The following is a 20,206-nucleotide window of genomic DNA, read 5'->3' as shown; positions in this document are numbered from 1 at the left end:
CAAAAGTCCCAAAATGACGCCGACGGGATCCCGGACGGATCCCGTAAGCCATCCAGAAATGATGCCGGAAGAGACCCCAAATGATCCCGCAAAAGTTCCAAAATGACCCCGACAGGATCCCGGACGGATCCCGTAAACCATCCAGAAACGATGCCGGAAGAGACCCCAAATGATCCCGCAAAAGTCCCAAAATGACCCCGACAGGATCCCGGACGGATCCCGAAAACCATCCAGAAATGATGCCGGAAGAGCCCCCAAATGATCCCGAAAAAGTCCCCATATGACCCCGACGAGATCCCGCACGGATCCCGAAAACCATCCAGAAATGATGCCGGAAGGGTCCCCAAATGATCGCGAAATAGTCCCGAAATGATTCCGGAATAGTCCCGAAAATGTCCCAAAATAACCCGACGGGATCCCGGACGGATCCCGAAAACTATACAGAAATGATCCCGGAAGGATCCCAAAATGATCCCGAAATAGTCCCGAAAAAGTCCCGAAATTACCCCGGCGTAATCCCGGACCGATCCCGAAAACCATCCAGAAATGATCCCGGAGGGTCTCGATATGACCCTTACGGGATTACAAATAAGGTGAAGCTAATTATAAAACCATGTTAATAAGGCAGCAGGCGCATTGAAGCGAATAAAAAGTTACATAGAAACATACAGGTAAAGCTAATAAAAGCGTGCTAATAAAAACAATTGATGGAGGGCGGATGGCGGGAGTAGAGGAGAGGACCACTGATCGTTCCTCCAAAATTGTCTAGATCTCGTTCTGTATGTACCAGATACCAAAAACTATTGATTTAGGAGAAAATTTATATTGAGTTATAACAATTTATAGATTTTACACCAGTGGGGGAGATAAAGGGGGGTGGGCGGGCGGAGGGTGTCACTGCTTACTTTGTAAGCCCTCGACTTATTTGACCCCTTGAGTCTGTGATATTGGTGAAGGCCAGTATACGTAAAGTTATAATGTGTAAAAATTATTGAAAAATAATTTCTCGAAGGGGTCGTGGGATCCCCACCCCCTTTCCATGCTCGAAAAAAATTTCGCTAGTAGACTATTGTCTGTGTCCTAAATTTCATCAAAATCCGTGTAGCCATTCTGGCGTGATTCAGTCGCAAAGACGAAAAAATATAATAATTAAATTATAACTGTTCCTAGGGGGCGGGGACCATGCCCCTTTTGAAAAATATATAGCTAGTAGATCCTTCTAGACTATTGGCTATATGTGTGCAAAATTTCATCCAAATCGGTCCAGCCGTTGTTGCGTGATTGAGTCACAAAGACAAACGTCTGGACAAACATCCAAACATCCAAACTCTAAACACCCAAACATCCAAACTTTCCCATTTATAATATACTAGCCTTTACCAGCGGCCTTGTCCGCAAGGAGACATTTAAATATATGGGCTATTCGCGTTAGCCTGCTTATCAAGTTATCTGTTTAAAATTTTGTTTTCTGTCTAGTGCATTTTATTTTTGTAATTGAGTAAAAAAAAGAAATAAATGAGCTGATAACCTGATAGGATCCCAAATGATCCCGAAATTATCCAGAAAAAGCTACGAAATTACCCCCACGCTATCGCGGACGGATCCCGAAAACCATCCAGAAATGCCCCGAAAGGGTCTCCAAAAGTTCCCGGAATAGTCCAAAAAAAACCCGAAATGACAACGACACGATTCCAGACGTATCCAGAGAACCACACAGAAATGATCCCTGAAGGTGTTCCAAAATGATCCCGAAAAGGTTCCGAAATGACCCTGACGGGCTCCCGGGCGGATATCAAAAACCATCCAGAAAATATCCAGGAAGGGTCCCTAAATTGTCCCGACATACTCCAGAAAAAGTTCCGAAATGGCTCCGAGGGGATCCACAACGGATCGCGAAAACCATACAGAAATTATTTCGGGAAGGGTCCCAAAATGATCCCGAAATAGTCCGGAAATGACCCAGATGGGATCCCGCACAGATCCAGAAATGATCCCGGAAGGGTCCAAAAACTATCCCGGAAAAGTAACAAAAAATCCCGAAATGGCTCCTACGGCATCCCGGAGGGATCCAGAAATGATCTCGGAAGGGTCCCCAAATGATCCCAAAATGGTCCCGAAATGACCCTGATGGATCCGGCAAACCATCAAGAAATTATGCCGGAAGGGTCCCCAAATTATCTCGAAATAAAACAGAAAAAGTCACGAAACGACCCCTAGAGGATCCCCAAATGATCCCGTATTAGCCCCGAAAAGGTCCCGAAATAACCCCGACGAGATCCCGGATAAATCCTGAAAACCATCCAGAAATGATGCCGGAAGGGATCCCAAATGATTCCGAAAAAGTCCCGCAATGATTCCGACGGGATCCTGAACGGATACCGAAAACCATCCAGAAGTGATGCCGGAAAGGTCCTCAAATGATCACCTAATAGTTACGAAATGACCCTTAAGGGATCCTGGACGGATCCCGTAAACCATCCAGAAATGATCCAGATATAGTCCCGAAGAAGTCCCGAAATGACCCTGACGGGATCTCGAATTCATCCCTAAATGACCCTGACGGGATCCCGGACAGATCCCGAAATCCATTGAGAAATGATGCCGGAAGAGACCCCAAATGATCCCGCAAAAGTCCCAAAATGACGCCGACGGGATCCCGGACGGATCCCGAAAACCATCCAGAAATGATGCCGGAAGAGACCCCAAATGATCCCGCAAAAGTCCCAAAATGACCCCGACAGGATCCCGGACGGATCCCGAAAACCATACAGAAATGATGCAGGCAGGTACCCCAAATTATCCCGAAATAGTCCCGAAATGACCCTGACGGGATCGCGGACGGATCTCGAAAACCATGCAGAAATGTTGCCGGAAGATACCCCTAATGATCCCGAAATAGCCCCGAAATGGTCCCGACGGGATCCCGGACGGATCCCTAAAACCATCCAGGAATGATTACGGAAAGGACCCTAACTGACCCCGAAAAAGTCCCGTAATGATCCCGGAAACCATCAAGAATTTATCTCTTGAAGGTACGCAAATGATCCCGAAAGTACCCCGACGGGATCCCGGACGGATCCCGAAAACCATCCAGAAATGATGCCGGAAGGGTCCCCAAATGATCGCGAAATAGTCCCGAAATGATTCCGGAATAGTCCCGAAAATGTCCCAAAATAACCCCGACGGGATCCCGGACGGATCCCGAAAACTATACAGAAATGATCCCGGAAGGGTCCCAAAATGATCCCGAAATAGTCCCGAAAAAGTCCCGAAATTACCCCGGCGTAATCCCGGACCGATCCCGAAAACCATCCAGAAATGATCCCGGAGGGTCTCGATATGACCCTTACGGGATTACAAATAAGGTGAAGCTAATTATAAAACCATGTTAATAAGGCAGCAGGCGCATTGGAGCGAATAAAAAGTTACATAGAAACATACAGGTAAAGCTAATAAAAGCGTGCTAATAAAAACAATTGATGGAGGGCGGTTGGCGGGAGTAGAGGAGAGGACAACTGATCGTTCCTCCAAAATTGTCTAGATCTCGTTCTGTATGTACCAGATACCAAAAACTATTGATTTAGGAGAAAATTTATATTGATTTATAACAATTTATAGATTTTACACCAGAGGGGGAGATAAAGGGGGGGGGGGCGGAACGTGTCACTGCTTACTTTGTAAGCCCTCGACTTATTTGACCCCTTGAGTCTGTGATATTGGTGAAGGCCAGTATACATAAAGTTATAATGTGTAAAAATTATTAAAAAATAATTTCCCGAAGGGGTCGTGGGACCCCCACCCCTCTTTCCATGTTCGAAAAAAATTTCGCTAGTAGACTACTGTCTGTGTCCCAAATTTCATCAAAATCCGTGTAGCCATTCTGGCGTGATTCAGTCGCAAAGGCGAAAAAATATAATAATTAAATTATAACTGTTCCTAGGGGGCGGGGACCACGCCCCTTTTCAAAAATATATAGTTAGTAGATCCTTCTAGACTATTCGCTATATGTGTGCAAAATTTCATCCAAATCGGTCCAGCCGTTCTTGCGTGATTGAGTCACAAAGACAAACGTCTGGACAAACATCTTCACATCCAAACTTTGCCATTTATAATATATATTAGACTAGCCTTTACCCGCGGCCCCGTCCGCAAGGAGAAAATAAAATATATGTGCTATTCACGTTAGCCTGCTTATCAAGTTGTCTGTTTAAAAATTTTTTCTGTCAATGTATTTTATTTTTTAATACAGTAAAAAAAAAGAACTAACTGAGCTGATGGGCACGCTTACATGAATAGTACAATACACTTTTTTCGAATTAAAAAAAATACATTTTGTTTCTAAGTTAAATTAATTGATATGACAGGGGTGAAAGAATTACTACTCATAGAACAAAGGAGTGAAACTACAATTAGCTAAAACCAAAAAGAAGTTTTTAAATGAAAGCAGTGTTCCTTTTTCGGGTATTTAGTTGGTTAAAATATTACAAAAATTTTAATTATAGTTGTAATAGTTCGTTACAGGATTCATTTAAAAATAGAACGAAAAAGCTGTGATATATTAAAGATAAAACATACCGAATTTTAATTACGAATAATTTGCCGTAAATCCACGGCCATGTGTACTGAATTACCGGTTTCGAAGAGACCTAAAATGATCCCGGAAGTGTCCCTAAATGACACCAAATAGTCACGAAATGATGCCGACGGGATCCTGGACAAATCTCGAAAACTATCCAGAAATGATGCCGGAAGGGTCCCAAAATAATCCCGAAGTAGTCACGAAAAGTCTCGAAATGACCCTGACGGGATCCCGGACGGATCCCGAAAACCATCCAGATTTGATTCCTGAACAGTCCGCAAATGATCCCGATATAGTCCGAAAAAGTCCCGAAAAAACTCTGACGGGATCCCGGACAAATCCCGAAAATCGCCCAGAAATTATGCCGGAGGGGTCCCAAAATGATTCCGAAATAGTAGTCGCGAAAAAGGCCCAAAATGACCCTGACGGGATCCCGAAAACCATCCAGAAATGACTCTGGAGGGATCCCCAAATGATCCCGGAAAAGTCCACAAACCATCCAGAATTGATCTCTGAAGGTTCCGCAAATGATCCCGAAATAGTCCCGAAAGTCACGAAAAACTCAGACCCATCCCGAAAATCATGAAGAAATTATCCTGGAAGGGTCCCAAAATTACTCCGAAATAACTCTGACGGGATCCCGGACAGATCCCGAAAATCATCCAGAACTGAGCTCTGAAACGTCCCCAAATAATCCAGAAATAGTCCGGAAAAAGTCCCGAAAAAACTCCGTCGGGATCCCGGACAGATCCCGAAAATCACCCAGAAATTATGCCGGAGGGGTCCCAAAATGATTCCGAAATAGTCCCGAAAAAGTCCCGAAATGACCTTGAGGGGATCCCAGACCGATACCGAAAACCATCCAGAATTGATCTCTAAAGCGTCCGCAATTTATCCCAGATAAAGTCGCGAAAAAACTACGAAGGGATCCCGAACATATCCCGAAAATCATAGAGAAATTATCCCGGAAGGGTCCCAAAATGATCCCGAAATAGTCCCGAAAAGGCGCGAAATAACCCTGACGGGATCCCGGATGGATCCCGAAAACCACCCAGAAATGATCTTTAAGGGCAACTGACCCCGAAATAGTCGTGAAAAAGTCCCGAAATTACCCCGACAGGATCCCGAAAACCATCCAGAAATTATCCCTGAAGGATCCCCAAATGATCCAAGAACAGTCTCGAAACTCCCTGACATTTTCCCGAAAAAGTAAAAAAATAAACCCGACGGGATCTCGGACGGATCCCGAAAACGATCCAGAAATGATGCCGGAAGGGACCCCAAATGATCCCGAAAAATTCCCGAAATTCCCCCGATGGGATCCCGGACGGATCCCGGACCATCCAGAAATGATGCCGGTTGGTACCCCAAAATGATCCCGAAATAGGGCAGAAATTACCCCGTCGGGATCCCGGACAGATCCCCAAAAGTATACAGAAATGATGCTGGAAGGTGAAATGATCCCCTTAAAGAAAGATGAAAAATGAAATGATCCCCTTATAGTTCCGAAATGATCCTGACGGGATTCCCGACGGATACCGGAAACTATCCAGAAATGATGCCGGAAAGGTTCCCAAGTTATCCCCAAATAGTCCCGAAATTACCCTGACGGTATCCCGGACGGATCACGAAAACCATCCGGAAATGATGGCGAAAGGGTCCCCAAATGATCCCGCATTAGTGGCGGGTTCCGAAATGACCCTGACGGGATCCCCGAAGGATCCCGGAAACTATCCAGAAATGATGCCGGAAAGGTTCCCAAGTTATCCCCAAATAGTCCCGAAATTACCCTGACGGTATCCCGGACGGATACCGAAAACCATCTAGAAAAGTGGCCGGAAGATACCCCAAATGATCCCGAAAAAGTCCTGAAATGATCCAGACGGGATCCCGGACGAATCCCGAAAACTATCCATCTAGGCACCCCAAATGATCCCGAAAAAGTCCTGAAATGACCCCGACGGGATCCCGTACGGATCCCGAAAATCATCCAGAAATGATGAAGGTAGGTACCCAACTGATCCCGAAATAGTCCCGAAATGATCCCGACGGGATCCCGGACGGATCCCGACAACAAACCAGAAATGATGCCGGTAGGTACCCCAAATGGTTCCGATATGACCCCGTCGGGATCCCGCACGGATCCCTAAAACTACCCAGAAATGATGCCGGAAAGGTCCCCAAATAACCCCCTAATAGTCCCGAAATTACGCCGACGGAATCCCGGACGGATCCGGAAACCATCCAGAAATGATGCCGGAGGAGACCCCAAATGATTCCGCTAAAGTCCCAAAATGACCCCGACAGGGTCCCGGACGGATCCCGTAAACCATCCAGAAATGATGCCGGTAGGTACCCCAAATGGTCCCGATATGACCCCGTCGGGATCCCGAACGGATCCCTAAAACTATCCAGAAATGATGCCGAAAGGGTCCCCAAATGATCCTGTATTAGTCGAGAAAAAGTTCCGAAATGACTCCGACGGGATCCCGGATGGATCCCGAAAACCATCTAGAAATGATGCCGGAAGAGACCCCAAATGATCCCGCAAAGGTCCCAAAATGACCCCGACAGGATCCCGGACGGATCTCGAAAACCATCCAGAAATGATGCCGGAGGAGACCCCAAATGATCCCGCTAAAGTCCCAAAATGACCCCGACAGGGTCCCGGACGGATCCCGTAAACCATCCAGAAATGATGCCGGAAGAGACCCCAAATGATCTCGCAAAAGTCCCAAAATGACCCCGACAGGATCCCGGACGGATCTCGTAAACCATCCAGAAATGATGCCGGAAGAGACCCCAAATGATCCCGCAAAAGTCCCAAAATGACCCCGACAGGATCCCGGACGGATCCCGAAAACCATCCAGAAATGATGCCGGGAGAGACCCCAAATAATCCCCCAAAAGTCCCAAAATGACCCCGACAGGATCCCGGACGGATCCCGTAAACCATCCAGAAATGATGCCGGAAGAGAACCCAAATGATCCCGCAAAAGGCCCAAAATGACCCCGACAGGATCCCGGACGGATCCCGTAAACCATCCAGAAATGATGCCGGAAGAGACCCCAAATGATCCCGCAAAAGTCCCAAAATGACCCCGACAGGATCCCGGACGGATCCCGAAAACCATACAGAAATGATGCCGGAAGAGACCCCAAATGATCCCGCAAAAGTCTCAAAATGACCCCGACAGGATCCCGGACGGATCCTGTAAACCATCCAGAAATGATGCCGGAAGAGACCCCAAATGATCCCGCAAAAGTCCCAAAATGACCCCGACAGGATCCCGGACGGATCCCGAAAACCATCCAGAAATGATGCCGGAAGAGACCCCAAATGATCCCGCAAAAGTCCCAAAATGACCCCGACAGGATCCCGGACGGATCCCGAAAACCATCCAGAAATGATGCCGGAATGGACCCCAAATGGTCCCGAAATGACACCGACGGGATCCCGGACGGATACCGAAAACCATCCAGAAATGATGCCGGCAGGTACCCCAAATTATCCCGAAATAGTCCCGAAATGACCCTGACGGGATCGCGGACGGATTCCGAAAACCATCCAGAAATGATGCCGATAAGGTCCCCAAATGATCCTGTATTAGTCGAGAAAAAATTCCGATATGACTCCGACGGGATCCCGGACGGATCCCGAAAACCATCTAGAATTGATACCGGAAGGTACCCCAAATGATGCCGAAATAGTATCGAAATGACATCGACGGGATCCCGGACGGATCCCGAAAACCATCCAGAAATGATGCCGGAGGAGACCCCGAATGTTCCCGCTAAAGACCCAAAATGACCCCGACTGGGTCCCGGACGGATCCCGTAAACCATCCAGAAATGATGCCGGAAGAAACCCCAAATGATCCCGCAAAAGTCCCAAAATGACCCCGACAGGATCCCGGACGGATCCCGTAAACCATCCAGAAATGATGTCGGAAGAGACCCCAAATGATCCCGCAAAAGTCCCAAAATGACCCCGACAGGATCCCGGACGGATCCCGAAAACCATCCAGAAATGATGCCGGGAGAGACCCCAAATGATCCCGCAAAAGTCCCAAAATGACCCCGACAGGATCCCGGACGGATCCCGTAAACCATCCAGAAATGATGCCGGAGGAGACCCCAAATGATCCCGCTAAAGTCCCAAAATGACCCCGACAGGGTCCCGGACGGATCCCGTAAACCATCCAGAAATGATTCCGGAGGAGACCCCATATGATCCCGCAAAAGTCTCAAAATGACCCCGACAGGATCCCGGACGGATCCCGAAAACCATCCAGAAATGATGTTGGAAGAGACCCCAAATGATCCCGCAAAAGTCCCAAAATGACCCCGACAGGATCCCGGACGGATCCCGTAAACCATCCAGAAATGATGCCGGAGGAGACCCCAAATGATCCCGCTAAAGTCTCAAAATGACCCCGACATGGTCCCGGACGGAGCCCGTAAACCATCCAGAAATGATGCCGGAAGAGACCCCAAATGATCCCGCAAAAGTCCCAAAATGACCCCGACAGGATCCCGGACGGATCCCGTAAACCATCCAGAAATGATGCCGGAAGAGACCCCAAATGATCCCGCAAAAGTCCCAAAATGACGCCGACGGGATCCCGGACGGATCCCGTAAACCATCCAGAAATGATGCCGGAAGAGACCCCAAATGATCCCGCAAAAGTCCCAAAATGACCCCGACAGGATCCCGGACGGATCCCGTAAGCCATCCAGAAATGATGCCGGAAGAGACCCCAAATGATCCCGCAAAAGTCCCAAAATAACCCCGACAGGATCCCGGACGGATCCTGTAAACCATCCAGAAATGATGCCGGAAGAGACCCCAAATGATCCCGCAAAAGTCCCAAAATGACGCCGACGGGATCCCGGACGGATCCCGTAAGCCATCCAGAAATGATGCCGGAAGAGACCCCAAATGATCCCGCAAAAGTTCCAAAATGACCCCGACAGGATCCCGGACGGATCCCGTAAACCATCCAGAAACGATGCCGGAAGAGACCCCAAATGATCCCGCAAAAGTCCCAAAATGACCCCGACAGGATCCCGGACGGATCCCGAAAACCATCCAGAAATGATGCCGGAAGAGCCCCCAAATGATCCCGAAAAAGTCCCCATATGACCCCGACGAGATCCCGCACGGATCCCGAAAACCATCCAGAAATGATGCCGGAAGGGTCCCCAAATGATTGCGAAATAGTCCCGAAATGATTCCGGAATAGTCCCGAAAATGTCCCAAAATAACCCGACGGGATCCCGGACGGATCCCGAAAACTATACAGAAATGATCCCGGAAGGATCCCAAAATGATCCCGAAATAGTCCCGAAAAAGTCCCGAAATTACCCCGGCGTAATCCCGGACCGATCCCGAAAACCATCCAGAAATGATCCCGGAGGGTCTCGATATGACCCTTACGGGATTACAAATAAGGTGAAGCTAATTATAAAACCATGTTAATAAGGCAGCAGGCGCATTGAAGCGAATAAAAAGTTACATAGAAACATACAGGTAAAGCTAATAAAAGCGTGCTAATAAAAAAAATTGATGGAGGGCGGATGGCGGGAGTAGAGGAGAGGACCACTGATCGTTCCTCCAAAATTGTCTAGATCTCGTTCTGTATGTACCAGATACCAAAAACTATTGATTTAGGAGAAAATTTATATTGAGTTATAACAATTTATAGATTTTACACCAGTGGGGGAGATAAAGGGGGGTGGGCGGGCGGAGGGTGTCACTGCTTACTTTGTAAGCCCTCGACTTATTTGACCCCTTGAGTCTGTGATATTGGTGAAGGCCAGTATACGTAAAGTTATAATGTGTAAAAATTATTGAAAAATAATTTCTCGAAGGGGTCGTGGGACCCCCACCCCTCTTTCCATGTTCGAAAAAAATTTCGCTAGTAGACTACTGTCTGTGTCCCAAATTTCATCAAAATCCGTGTAGCCATTCTGGCGTGATTCAGTCGCAAAGGCGAAAAAATATAATAATTAAATTATAACTGTTCCTAGTTGGCGGGGACCACGCCCCTTTTCAAAAATATATAGTTAGTAGATCCTTCTAGACTATTGGCTACATGTGTGCAAAATTTCATCCAAATCGGTCCAGCCGTTTTTGCGTGATTGAGTCACAAAGACAAACGTCTGGACAAACATCCAAACATCCAAACATCCAAAAATCTTCACATCCAAACTTTGCCATTTATAATATATATTAGACTAGCCTTTACCCGCGGCCCCGTCCGCAAGTAGAAATTTAAATATATGGGCTATTCGCGTTAGCCTGCTTATCAAGTTATCTGTTTAAAATTTTGTTTTCTGTCTAATGCATTTTATTTTTGTAATTGAGTAAAAAAAAGAACTAAATGAGCTGATAACCTGCTGGATCCCAAATGATCCCGAAATTATCCAGAAAAAGCTACGAAATGACCCCCACGTTATCGCGGACGGATCCCGAAAACCATCCAGAAATGCCCCGAAAGGGTCTCCAAAATTTCCCGGAATAGTCCCAAAAAAACCAGAAATGACAACGACACGATTCTAGACGTATCCAGAGAACCACACAGAAATTATCCCTGAAGGTGTTCCAAAATGATCCCGAAAAGGTTCCGAAATGACCATGACTGGCTCCCATCCAGAAAATATCCAGAGGGGTCCCTAAATTATCCCGACATACTCCAGAAAAAGTTCCGAAATGGCTCCGAGGGGATCCACGACGGATCGCGAAAACCATACAGAAATGAACCCGGAATGGTCCCAAAATGATCCCGAAATAGTCCGGAAATGACCCAAATGGGATCCCGCACAGATCCAGAAATGATCCCGGAAGGGTCCAAAAACTATCCCGGAAAAGTAACAAAAAAATCCCGAAATGGCTCCTACGGCATCCCGGACGGATCCAGAAATGATCTCGGAAGGGTCCCCAAATGATCCCTAAATGGTCCCGAAATGACCCTGATGGATACGGCAAACCATCATGAAATTATGCCGGAAGGGTCCCCAAATGATCCCGAAATAAAACAGAAAAAGTCACGAAACGACCCATAGAGCATCCCCAAATGATCCCGCATTAGCCCCGAAAAGGTCCCGAAATAACCCCGACGTGATTCCGGACAAATCCCGAAAACCATCCAGAAATGATGCCGGAAGGGGTACCAAATGATTCCGAAAAAGTCCCGCAATGATTCCGACGAGATCCCGAACGGATACTGAAAATCATCCAGAAGTGATGCCGGAAAGGTCCTCAAATGATCACCTAATAGTCCGGAAATGACCCTTAAGGGATCCTGGACGGATCCCGTAAACCATCCAGAAATGATCCCGATATAGTCCCGAAGAAGTCCCGAAAGGACCCTGACGGGATCTCGAACGCATCCCTAAATGACCCTGACGGGATCCCGGACAGATCCCGAAATCTATCCAGAAATGATCTTGGGAGGGACCCCAAATGATCCCGAAAAATTCTCGGAAAAGTCCAGAAATTACACTGACGTGTTCCCGGATGAATCCTGAAAGCCATCCTTAAATGATCCCGAAAAAGTCCCGAAATTACCCTGACGGGACCCCGAAAGGAACCCGAAAACTATCCAGAAATGATGTCGGAAAGGTCATCAAATGATCTCCTAATAGTTCCGAAATGACCCTGACGGCATCCGGACAGATCCCGAAATCAATCCAGAAATGATGCCGAAAGGGTCCGCAAATGATCCCGTATTAGTCGAGAAAAAGTCCCGAAATGACCTCGACGGGATCCCGGACGACTCCCAAAAACCATCCAGAAATGATGCCGGTAGGTATCCCAAATGATCCCGAAATAATCCCGAAATGACCTCGTCGGCATCCCGGACAGATCCCGAAAATTATCCAGAAATGATGCTGGAAAGGTCCCCAAATGAACCCCTAATAGTCCCGATATTACCCTGATGGGATTCCGGACGGATCCCGGAAACCATGCCGAAAGGGTTCCCAAATGATCCCGTATTAGTCGCGAAAAAATCCCGAAATGACCCCGACGGGATCCCGAACGGATCCCGAAAACCATCCAGAAATGATGCCGAAAGGGTTCCCAAATGATCTCGTGTTAGCCGCGAAAAAGTCCCGAAATGTCCCCGACAGGATCCCGGACGGATCCCGAAAACCATCCAGAAATGATGCCGGAAGAGCCCCCAAATGATCCCGTATTAGTCGAGAAAAAGTCCCGAAAAGACCCCGACGGGATGCCGGACGAATCCCAAAAACCATCCAGAAATGATGCCGGAAGGGACCCCAAATGATCCCGAAAAAGTCCCGCAATTATTCCGACGGGATCCTGAACGGATACCGAAAACCATCCAGAAGTGATGCCGGAAAGGTCCTCAAATGATCACCTAATAGTCCCAAAATGACCCTGACGGCATCCCGGACCGATCCCGAAATCCATCCAGAAACGATCTTGGGAAGGTCACAAAATGATCCCGAAATAGTCTCCGAAAAGTCCAGAAATTACCCTGACGGGTTCCCGGACGAATCCTGAAAGCCATCCTTGAATGATCCCGAAAAAGTCCCAAAATGATCCTGACGGGATTCCGAAAGGATTCCAAAAACAATCCAGAAATGATGCCGGAAAGGTCCTCAAATGATCCCCTAATAGTTCCGAAAAGACCCTGACGGGATCCCGAACGGATCCCGACAACTATCCAGAAATGATACCGAAAGCCCCGCAAATTATCCCGTATTAGTCGAGAAAAAGTCCCAAAATGGCCATGACGGGATGCCGGACGAATCCCAAAAACCATCCAGAAATGATGCCGGAAGGGACCCCAAATGATCCCGAAAAAGTCCCGCAATTATTCCGACGGGATCCTGAACGGATACCGAAAACCATCCAGAAGTGATGCCGGAAAGGTCCTCAAATGATCCCCTAATAGTCCCGAAATGACCCTGACGGCATCCCGGACCGATCCCGAAATCCATCCAGAAACGATCTTGGGAAGGTCACAAAATGATCCCGAAATAGTCTCCGAAAAGTCCAGAAATTACCCTGACGGGTTCCCGGACGAATCCTGAAAGCCATCCTTGAATGATCCCGAAAAAGTCCCAAAATGATCCTGACGGGATTCCGAAAGGATTCCAAAAACAATCCAGAAATGATGCCGAAAGGGTCCGCAAATGATCCCGTATTAGTCGAGAAAAAGTCCCGAAATGACCCCGACGGGATCCCGGACGAATCCCAAAAACCATCCAGAAGTGATGCCGGTAGGTATCCCAAATGATCCCGAAATAGTCCCGAAATGACCTCGTCGGCATCCTGGACGGATCCCGAAAATTATCCAGAAATGATGCCGGAAAGGTCCACAAATGATCCCCTAATATTCCCGAAATTACCCTAATGGGATCCCGGACGGATCCCGAAAATCATCCAGAAATGATGCCGAAAGGGTTCCCAAATGATCCCGTATTAGTCGCGAAAAAGTCCCCGAATGACCCCGACGAGATCCCGGACGGATCCCGAAAACCATCCAGAAATGATGCCGGAAGAGCCCCCAAATGATCCCGAAAAAGTCCCCAAATGACCCCGACGAGATCCCGGACGGATCCCGAAAACCATCCAGAAATGATGCCGGAAGAGCCCCCAAATGATCCCGAAAAACTCCCCAAATGACCCCGATGAGATCCCGGACGGATCCCGAAAACCATCCAGAAATGATGCCGAATGATCCCGTATTAGTCGCGAAAAAGTCCCGAAATGACCCCGACGGGATGCCGGACGAATCCCGAGGACCATCCAGAAATGATGCCTAAAGGGACCCAAAATAACCCCGAAAAAGTCTCGTAATGATCCCGGAAACCATCAAGAATTTATCTCTCGAAGGTACGCAAATGATCCCGAAAGTACCCCGACGGGATCCCGGACGGATCCCGAAAACCATCCAGAAATGATGCCGGAAGGGTCCCCAAATGATCGCGAAATAGTCCCGAAATGATTCCGGAATAGTCCCGAAAATGTCCCAAAATAACCCCGACGGGATCCCGGACGGATCCCGAAAACTATACAGAAATGATCCCGGAAGGGTCCCAAAATGATCCCGAAATAGTCCCGAAAAAGTCCCGAAATTACCCCGGCGTAATCCCGGACCGATCCCGAAAACCATCCAGAAATGGTCCCGGAAGGGTCTCGATATGACCCTTACGGGATTACAAATAAGGTGAAGCTAATTATAAAACCATGTTAATAAGGCAGCATGCGCATTGGAGCGAATAAAAAGTTACATAGAAACATACAGGTAAAGCTAATAAAAACGTGCTAATAAAAACAATTGATGGAGGGCGGATGGCGGGAGTAGAGGAGAGGACCACTGATCGTTCCTCCAAAATTGTCTAGATCTCGATCTGTATGTACCAGATACCAAAAACTATTGATTTATGAGAAAATTTATATTGAGTTATAACAATTTATAGATTTTACACCAGAGGGGGAGATAAAGGGGGCGGGCGGAGGGTGTCACTGCTTACTCTGTAAGCCCTCGGACTTATTTGACCCCTTGAGTCTGTGATATTCGTGAAGGCCAGTATACGTAAAGTTATAATGTGTAAAAATTATTAAAAAATAATTGATCGAAGGGGTCGTGGGACCCCCACCCCTCTTTCCATGTTCGAAAAAAATTCCGCTAGTAGACTACTGTCTGTGTCCCAAATTTCATCAAAATCCGTGCAGCCATTCTGGCGTGATTCAGTCGCAAAGACGAAAAAATATAATAATCAAATTATAACTGTTCCTAGGGGGCGGGGACCACGCCCCTTTTGAAAAATATATAGCTAGTAGATCCTTCTAGACTATTGGCTATATGTGTGCAAAATTTCATACAAATCGGTCCAGCCGTTCTTGCGTTATTGAGTCACAAAGACAAACGTCTGGACAAACATCCAAACATCCAAACATCCAAACATCTTAACATCCAAACTTTGCCATTTATAATATATATTAGATATTAGATATTAGATTAGATTAGATATTAGATATTAGATATTAGATTAGATTATATATTTGTTATATAACATTTCGCTTTCGATGGGTTTGTTCCTTACTATACGAATTTGAGTGGTGTATCTGTTTACTATGGACTCGGATATAAGAAAGTGTTCATTTAGGTTTTCGCATGCTGAATGCACCGTTTCTAAAGGATTTTCGAACAAGGATTTTATATCAATGTTTTCTTCCTTATCCATAAAGTAATTATTATCGTTTTGTCGGCTTAAAAAATCAGCGACATTGTTTTCCCTACCTTTAATATATTCCACAACAAATTCGTATTCGCTTAGTAAGGTTTTCCATCTTAAAACCCGTGTGGTTGGATCTTTTAGAGAATAGAGCCATTTAAGGGGTTGATGATCCGTTTGAACAACGAATGAACGTCCGAATAAATAAGGCCTGAAATGACGCACCGCCCACACTATGGCTAGAAGCTCTTTTTCTAGCGTATGATATCCTTTTTCCGCACCATTTAATGTACGACTTGCAAAGCAAATTGGCTTTCCATTTTGTTTATATTATTTTGCAACAAAGCTTTTACATGAAATGGCAAAAATTGTAAATAAACTTCAAAAATTAATTTTGTATTATTTTGTGGGTGTATAAAACATCAATACCCCCTTCTAAAATATATTTCGTATTCATTTTCTGTAAAATAGATCCTAGTTTATTATGTAAATTTTCAATATTTGAGGCCCCAACATTCATAGCTTCGTTTCTTAAATTCAAATATGTGGACTTAACACCAAATTCCTCTTTTAACCTATTTAATATATCATCGAAACTCGGCTCGTTAAGATGTTGTATAACGTGTAATGCTCGTCCTTTCAATTTGTTACATAAGACATTGGATATGATAGGCCTTTGTTCTTCAATTGTCAGCGACAAAATTGTAGATATACGTTTCGCAAGTAATGTGTTATGGTGTACTCACTTTGACCATCAAAAAAAGGGAATACTCCGTGCCTCCCTCCACCCTCTGCTAATGTTAGTGCCATTTTGTGTTATTTCTTTGTGTTTTGATTAGTTTACGTTTTCGTTTATATTTTTAATTTTTAATTTTTTGTTGTCATAACAGTTTATCAGAGCTGTAAAAAGATTGAATCAATTGAGTGTGCATTCTCTCAGCATTCTTTTAAAAATTTGTGATTTTTTGGTTGCATATTATAAATTCCCATTCCCGAATGGCTTAATGCACTTTAACTCAAATCTAAAGTGTGAGTGTTATTGAATGGTAAAATTTAATTCAATGTAGAGTGTGAATGTAGGAGCCATTCCCACTATTTATTGAATGTAAACTTGAAACGAATGTACACTTTTTTACCATTCAGTACTAATTTTCTTATATCAGAGTTGATATTTGTATACTTCAGTAGCTATACAGGTATGTTAAAGGAATGCTTTCTTTAAAAGGTTATAAATCTATGTGATGAAATATATAACTTTTTAATCGAAACGGCGTATGTTCCGTCTAGCGTCCCATCATGTTCGTTTCCATGAACATGCGTGTATTTTTGACAGTTCATGTACGCTGTGCCATTGTGGCGAGACGATGGTTCCTGTACTAAGCAAAATATGTATTTGTATACCAGCTACTCAATTTTGTAAATGTTGATTGAGGTATCACAATGAAAACCATTTAATTATGATAAAAACAGAAAATCGCCCGAAATTTAAACACGTCATCAAATATTTCATGCGGTAATCAAATGTAATTGCAATTTGAGGTAAATGTAGGGGTATATAACATTAAAGTTGTAATAACGCTTATAAAAAATTAACAAAGTTTAGAATATATCAACAGCAAAACCATATTAAAAAGAATTAACTGTCATTAAGAGAAGCTTTTCAAAATTTTCGTCAGAAATGGATCCACGGCGAGACGCATTCAATATAGTTGCTGCTGAAAACAATCTATCTACTGATGCTGATGAGGGCAAAGGAGTATTCAATTTCATATAGCACTTTTTCAGCTCTGGATACTTATAAAGCATTCCTTTATTAGTGCTGGGATCTGCAATATAATTGGAATATTCATTTTCGGCTTTATTGATTATCAAACTTTCGGATGCAACAGCTTCATCTACGATTTTTGGAAAACCTTAAAATATATAATGTGATATATGATTAAACTAAAATTTTAATTACTTCTGTTTCCAAAATCGAAAAATTGTGGTCTATTGTTTAAGGAACTAGTTGCGACAATTTCATTTCGGCACTCCATCGAAAGAATACTTCTGACCCTCTCGCTCAATTCTGAAACCTTTGCGTCTCCATATATAGGATCTAGTGCATGTACCCATTGGAGCTTTACGTCTGGGTATAAAGCTGATGCATTTATGGCTTCATCAACGTCTTCTTGAAGTGCAAATAAGTTTTTAAAGCGCTCTCTGATAGCCTCGATCAAGGGTCACACAATTTGCCAAAAATATATTAGTTTATCTGTTGTAATTAAGTTGTTGTACTTTGTACAAATGGTGGCAAGTGTTGGCAACAGGTAACCATATAGCATTTCTTTATCACCCTGCAAAAAAATCTACCGCTTCGGCTAATGGTTTTAGCAAATGAATATACTCCTCCATATAAACAAAATCATTTTCATAAAATTTTTCAATATCAAAAATTTTGCAAAGCGTATTAAGTTTGTCCTTATGGGACCACAAAGAACATATGGAGTCGTACAAGGAATTCCACCTAGTAACAACAGGATACTTTAGCTGAGCTTCAAGAATTGTTTTGATCCTTTCGGAGCTTTTAGGCCTATTTACTCTAGTCCATAAGCTTGAGCACTTCGAAATTAACTAGAAATATAATGTTATAGGTTGTATTGTTTAAAAAAGGGTGCAAGGATCTAGCTAATGGAATATTCAATACTTACAAAAGTGTGCTTCTCATACGCTGAGGGATACTTTTTCAAAATTTTAATAAAATCGTTGGATGCAATCAAATTAAGCGTATGCGTAGCACATTTAATGTGTTTAGGGAGACAGTTTTCATAAATATCATTAACAAAATCGCTGCACTCCAAAATGTCATCATCCAAACTGTTTGGGATGCCAAATTCCTTAAAGGCTTTTACAAAATTTGACCCATTATCTGTCACCGTTGCTCTGACGTTATTCGAATTTAGACCGAATTTTGTGTGGATATTCATGATGATTCCATTAATTTTGTCATGCGAATGTGTCCCTTTAAATCGATGGCACGCTAGAGCTACCGGCTTGCGCTCGAAAGAATTAGTTAGCCAATGGCAAGTATATCCAAAAAAACTTCGATGCTTGCTTGACCAAACATCAGCAGTGGTACATAAATAATTTTGATTCGCCAATTCATTTTTAATTTGTACCATCATTAAATCGAAATACTCGTCAATTCTTTTGACGACCTTTGCTCTACTCATTAATTTTGCTTTGGGGTTCAAAAATGAAACGAATTGCCTAAAGGTTTCATTTCCCACTATTGAAATTGGAAACATGTTATCTGCTATCAACTTTACTGTTAATTTTTCAAATTGTGTTTCACGGTTTTGCGATTTTCTATACTTGGAAACTTTACCACATTCATACTCCGAGAACTGTCGCCGATGCTTCACGCGCAAATGGCGCACAAAATTTGAAGTTACTTGCCTTGATCCTTGCAGTTTAGTTTTGCAAATTCGGCAGATGACGAGTATGCCATCACGCTGCTTATGATAAACGGTCATGTCAAGCTATACATATGAGTAAAATTATTTGAAACAAAGTTAAGTCTGATGAATTAAACACAATACTTTAAATGTATGAAAAAGATCTGGTGATGCCTAGCATTGTGGATAATAATAATTTATATATATTTGTTCGCCCAATTCGATACATTTCGATCTGGATACTTCATTCTTGGAAATATCGAGAGAAATGTATCGATATACTCTCGTACCCTTTTTAAATCCCTATCAATCTGGCAGTAGACAAAAAATTATTTAAAAATTTCAGTGCCACAAAAAGTTGCTGAAAACAATATAAAACAAAATTCGTATATTGGATACGTTATTGAAGTACACCAAACAATATTACTTGTGCGTAAATGTGCACAACATTCGTGAATAAGCTACCAATTTTTGTACCATCAGGCTCTTGATAAATTGTTCCCTCAGGGCGAGCGACAGTCGCTCTTCAGATAAATAACCCCTAAACTCCAAAAAAAAAAATTGTCACGTGCATACGAACCTTTTTCAAAATTTCAAAATCTTTAGTGAACAGGATTTCGTTTCCGCCAATATCATATTTTGCAGCAAATATTGTCTCCGAGAAAACTGAGGTTTCGTCCATTTCTCTTTCAATGCCTTCTTCAGTTGTTGTATTGTTTTCATCGTTCGCATCATGTACCATATCACGGCTCTATTCAAATACAGAATCCCCGACAACTTCGAATAACTCTTCAAAATTAACTTCCGCTGATTCGCTGTCGTAATTTCCCATACCGATGTAATCGTTTTAATCCGACCCGCCAAGAAACTCAAAAGAAATGTAATAAATGAACAATTTTCCACTAAAATTTTTTTCCAGTTTTCAAACTTGAAAACTTTTAAATAGGTTCTTGGTTTCTCTATTTACGTTACC

The 20,206-nt window shown here is 44.1% G+C and overlaps 1 protein-coding gene across 2 annotated transcripts in view; it reads right to left on the bottom strand.

Annotated features, from left to right (window-relative positions):
• The window catches only part of Gr63a (Gustatory receptor 63a), an 88,563-nt gene extending 68,674 nt beyond the window's left edge, over positions 1 to 19,889 (bottom strand). The window contains exon 1 of one of the 2 annotated variants that reach the window (XM_067756561.1): positions 19,814 to 19,889. Coding sequence is in view for 1 of the 2 variants with exons in the window: in XM_067756560.1 (XP_067612661.1) it covers positions 16,543 to 16,551 (9 nt within the window). In the remaining variant the exon portion in view is untranslated. Of the gene's footprint in view, positions 1 to 16,542; positions 16,674 to 19,813 lie in introns of those variants that run through there. The other variant, XM_067756560.1, reaches the window with a different exon arrangement.
• Between the last annotated feature and the right edge of the window lie 317 nt (positions 19,890 to 20,206).

This window comes from Eurosta solidaginis, chromosome 5, assembly GCF_040869045.1.
Source record: "Eurosta solidaginis isolate ZX-2024a chromosome 5, ASM4086904v1, whole genome shotgun sequence".
Lineage (NCBI taxonomy): Eukaryota > Metazoa > Arthropoda > Insecta > Diptera > Tephritidae > Eurosta > Eurosta solidaginis.
Note: the sequence above shows the minus strand (reverse complement) of the source record. Positions and strands in the feature narration are given on the sequence as shown.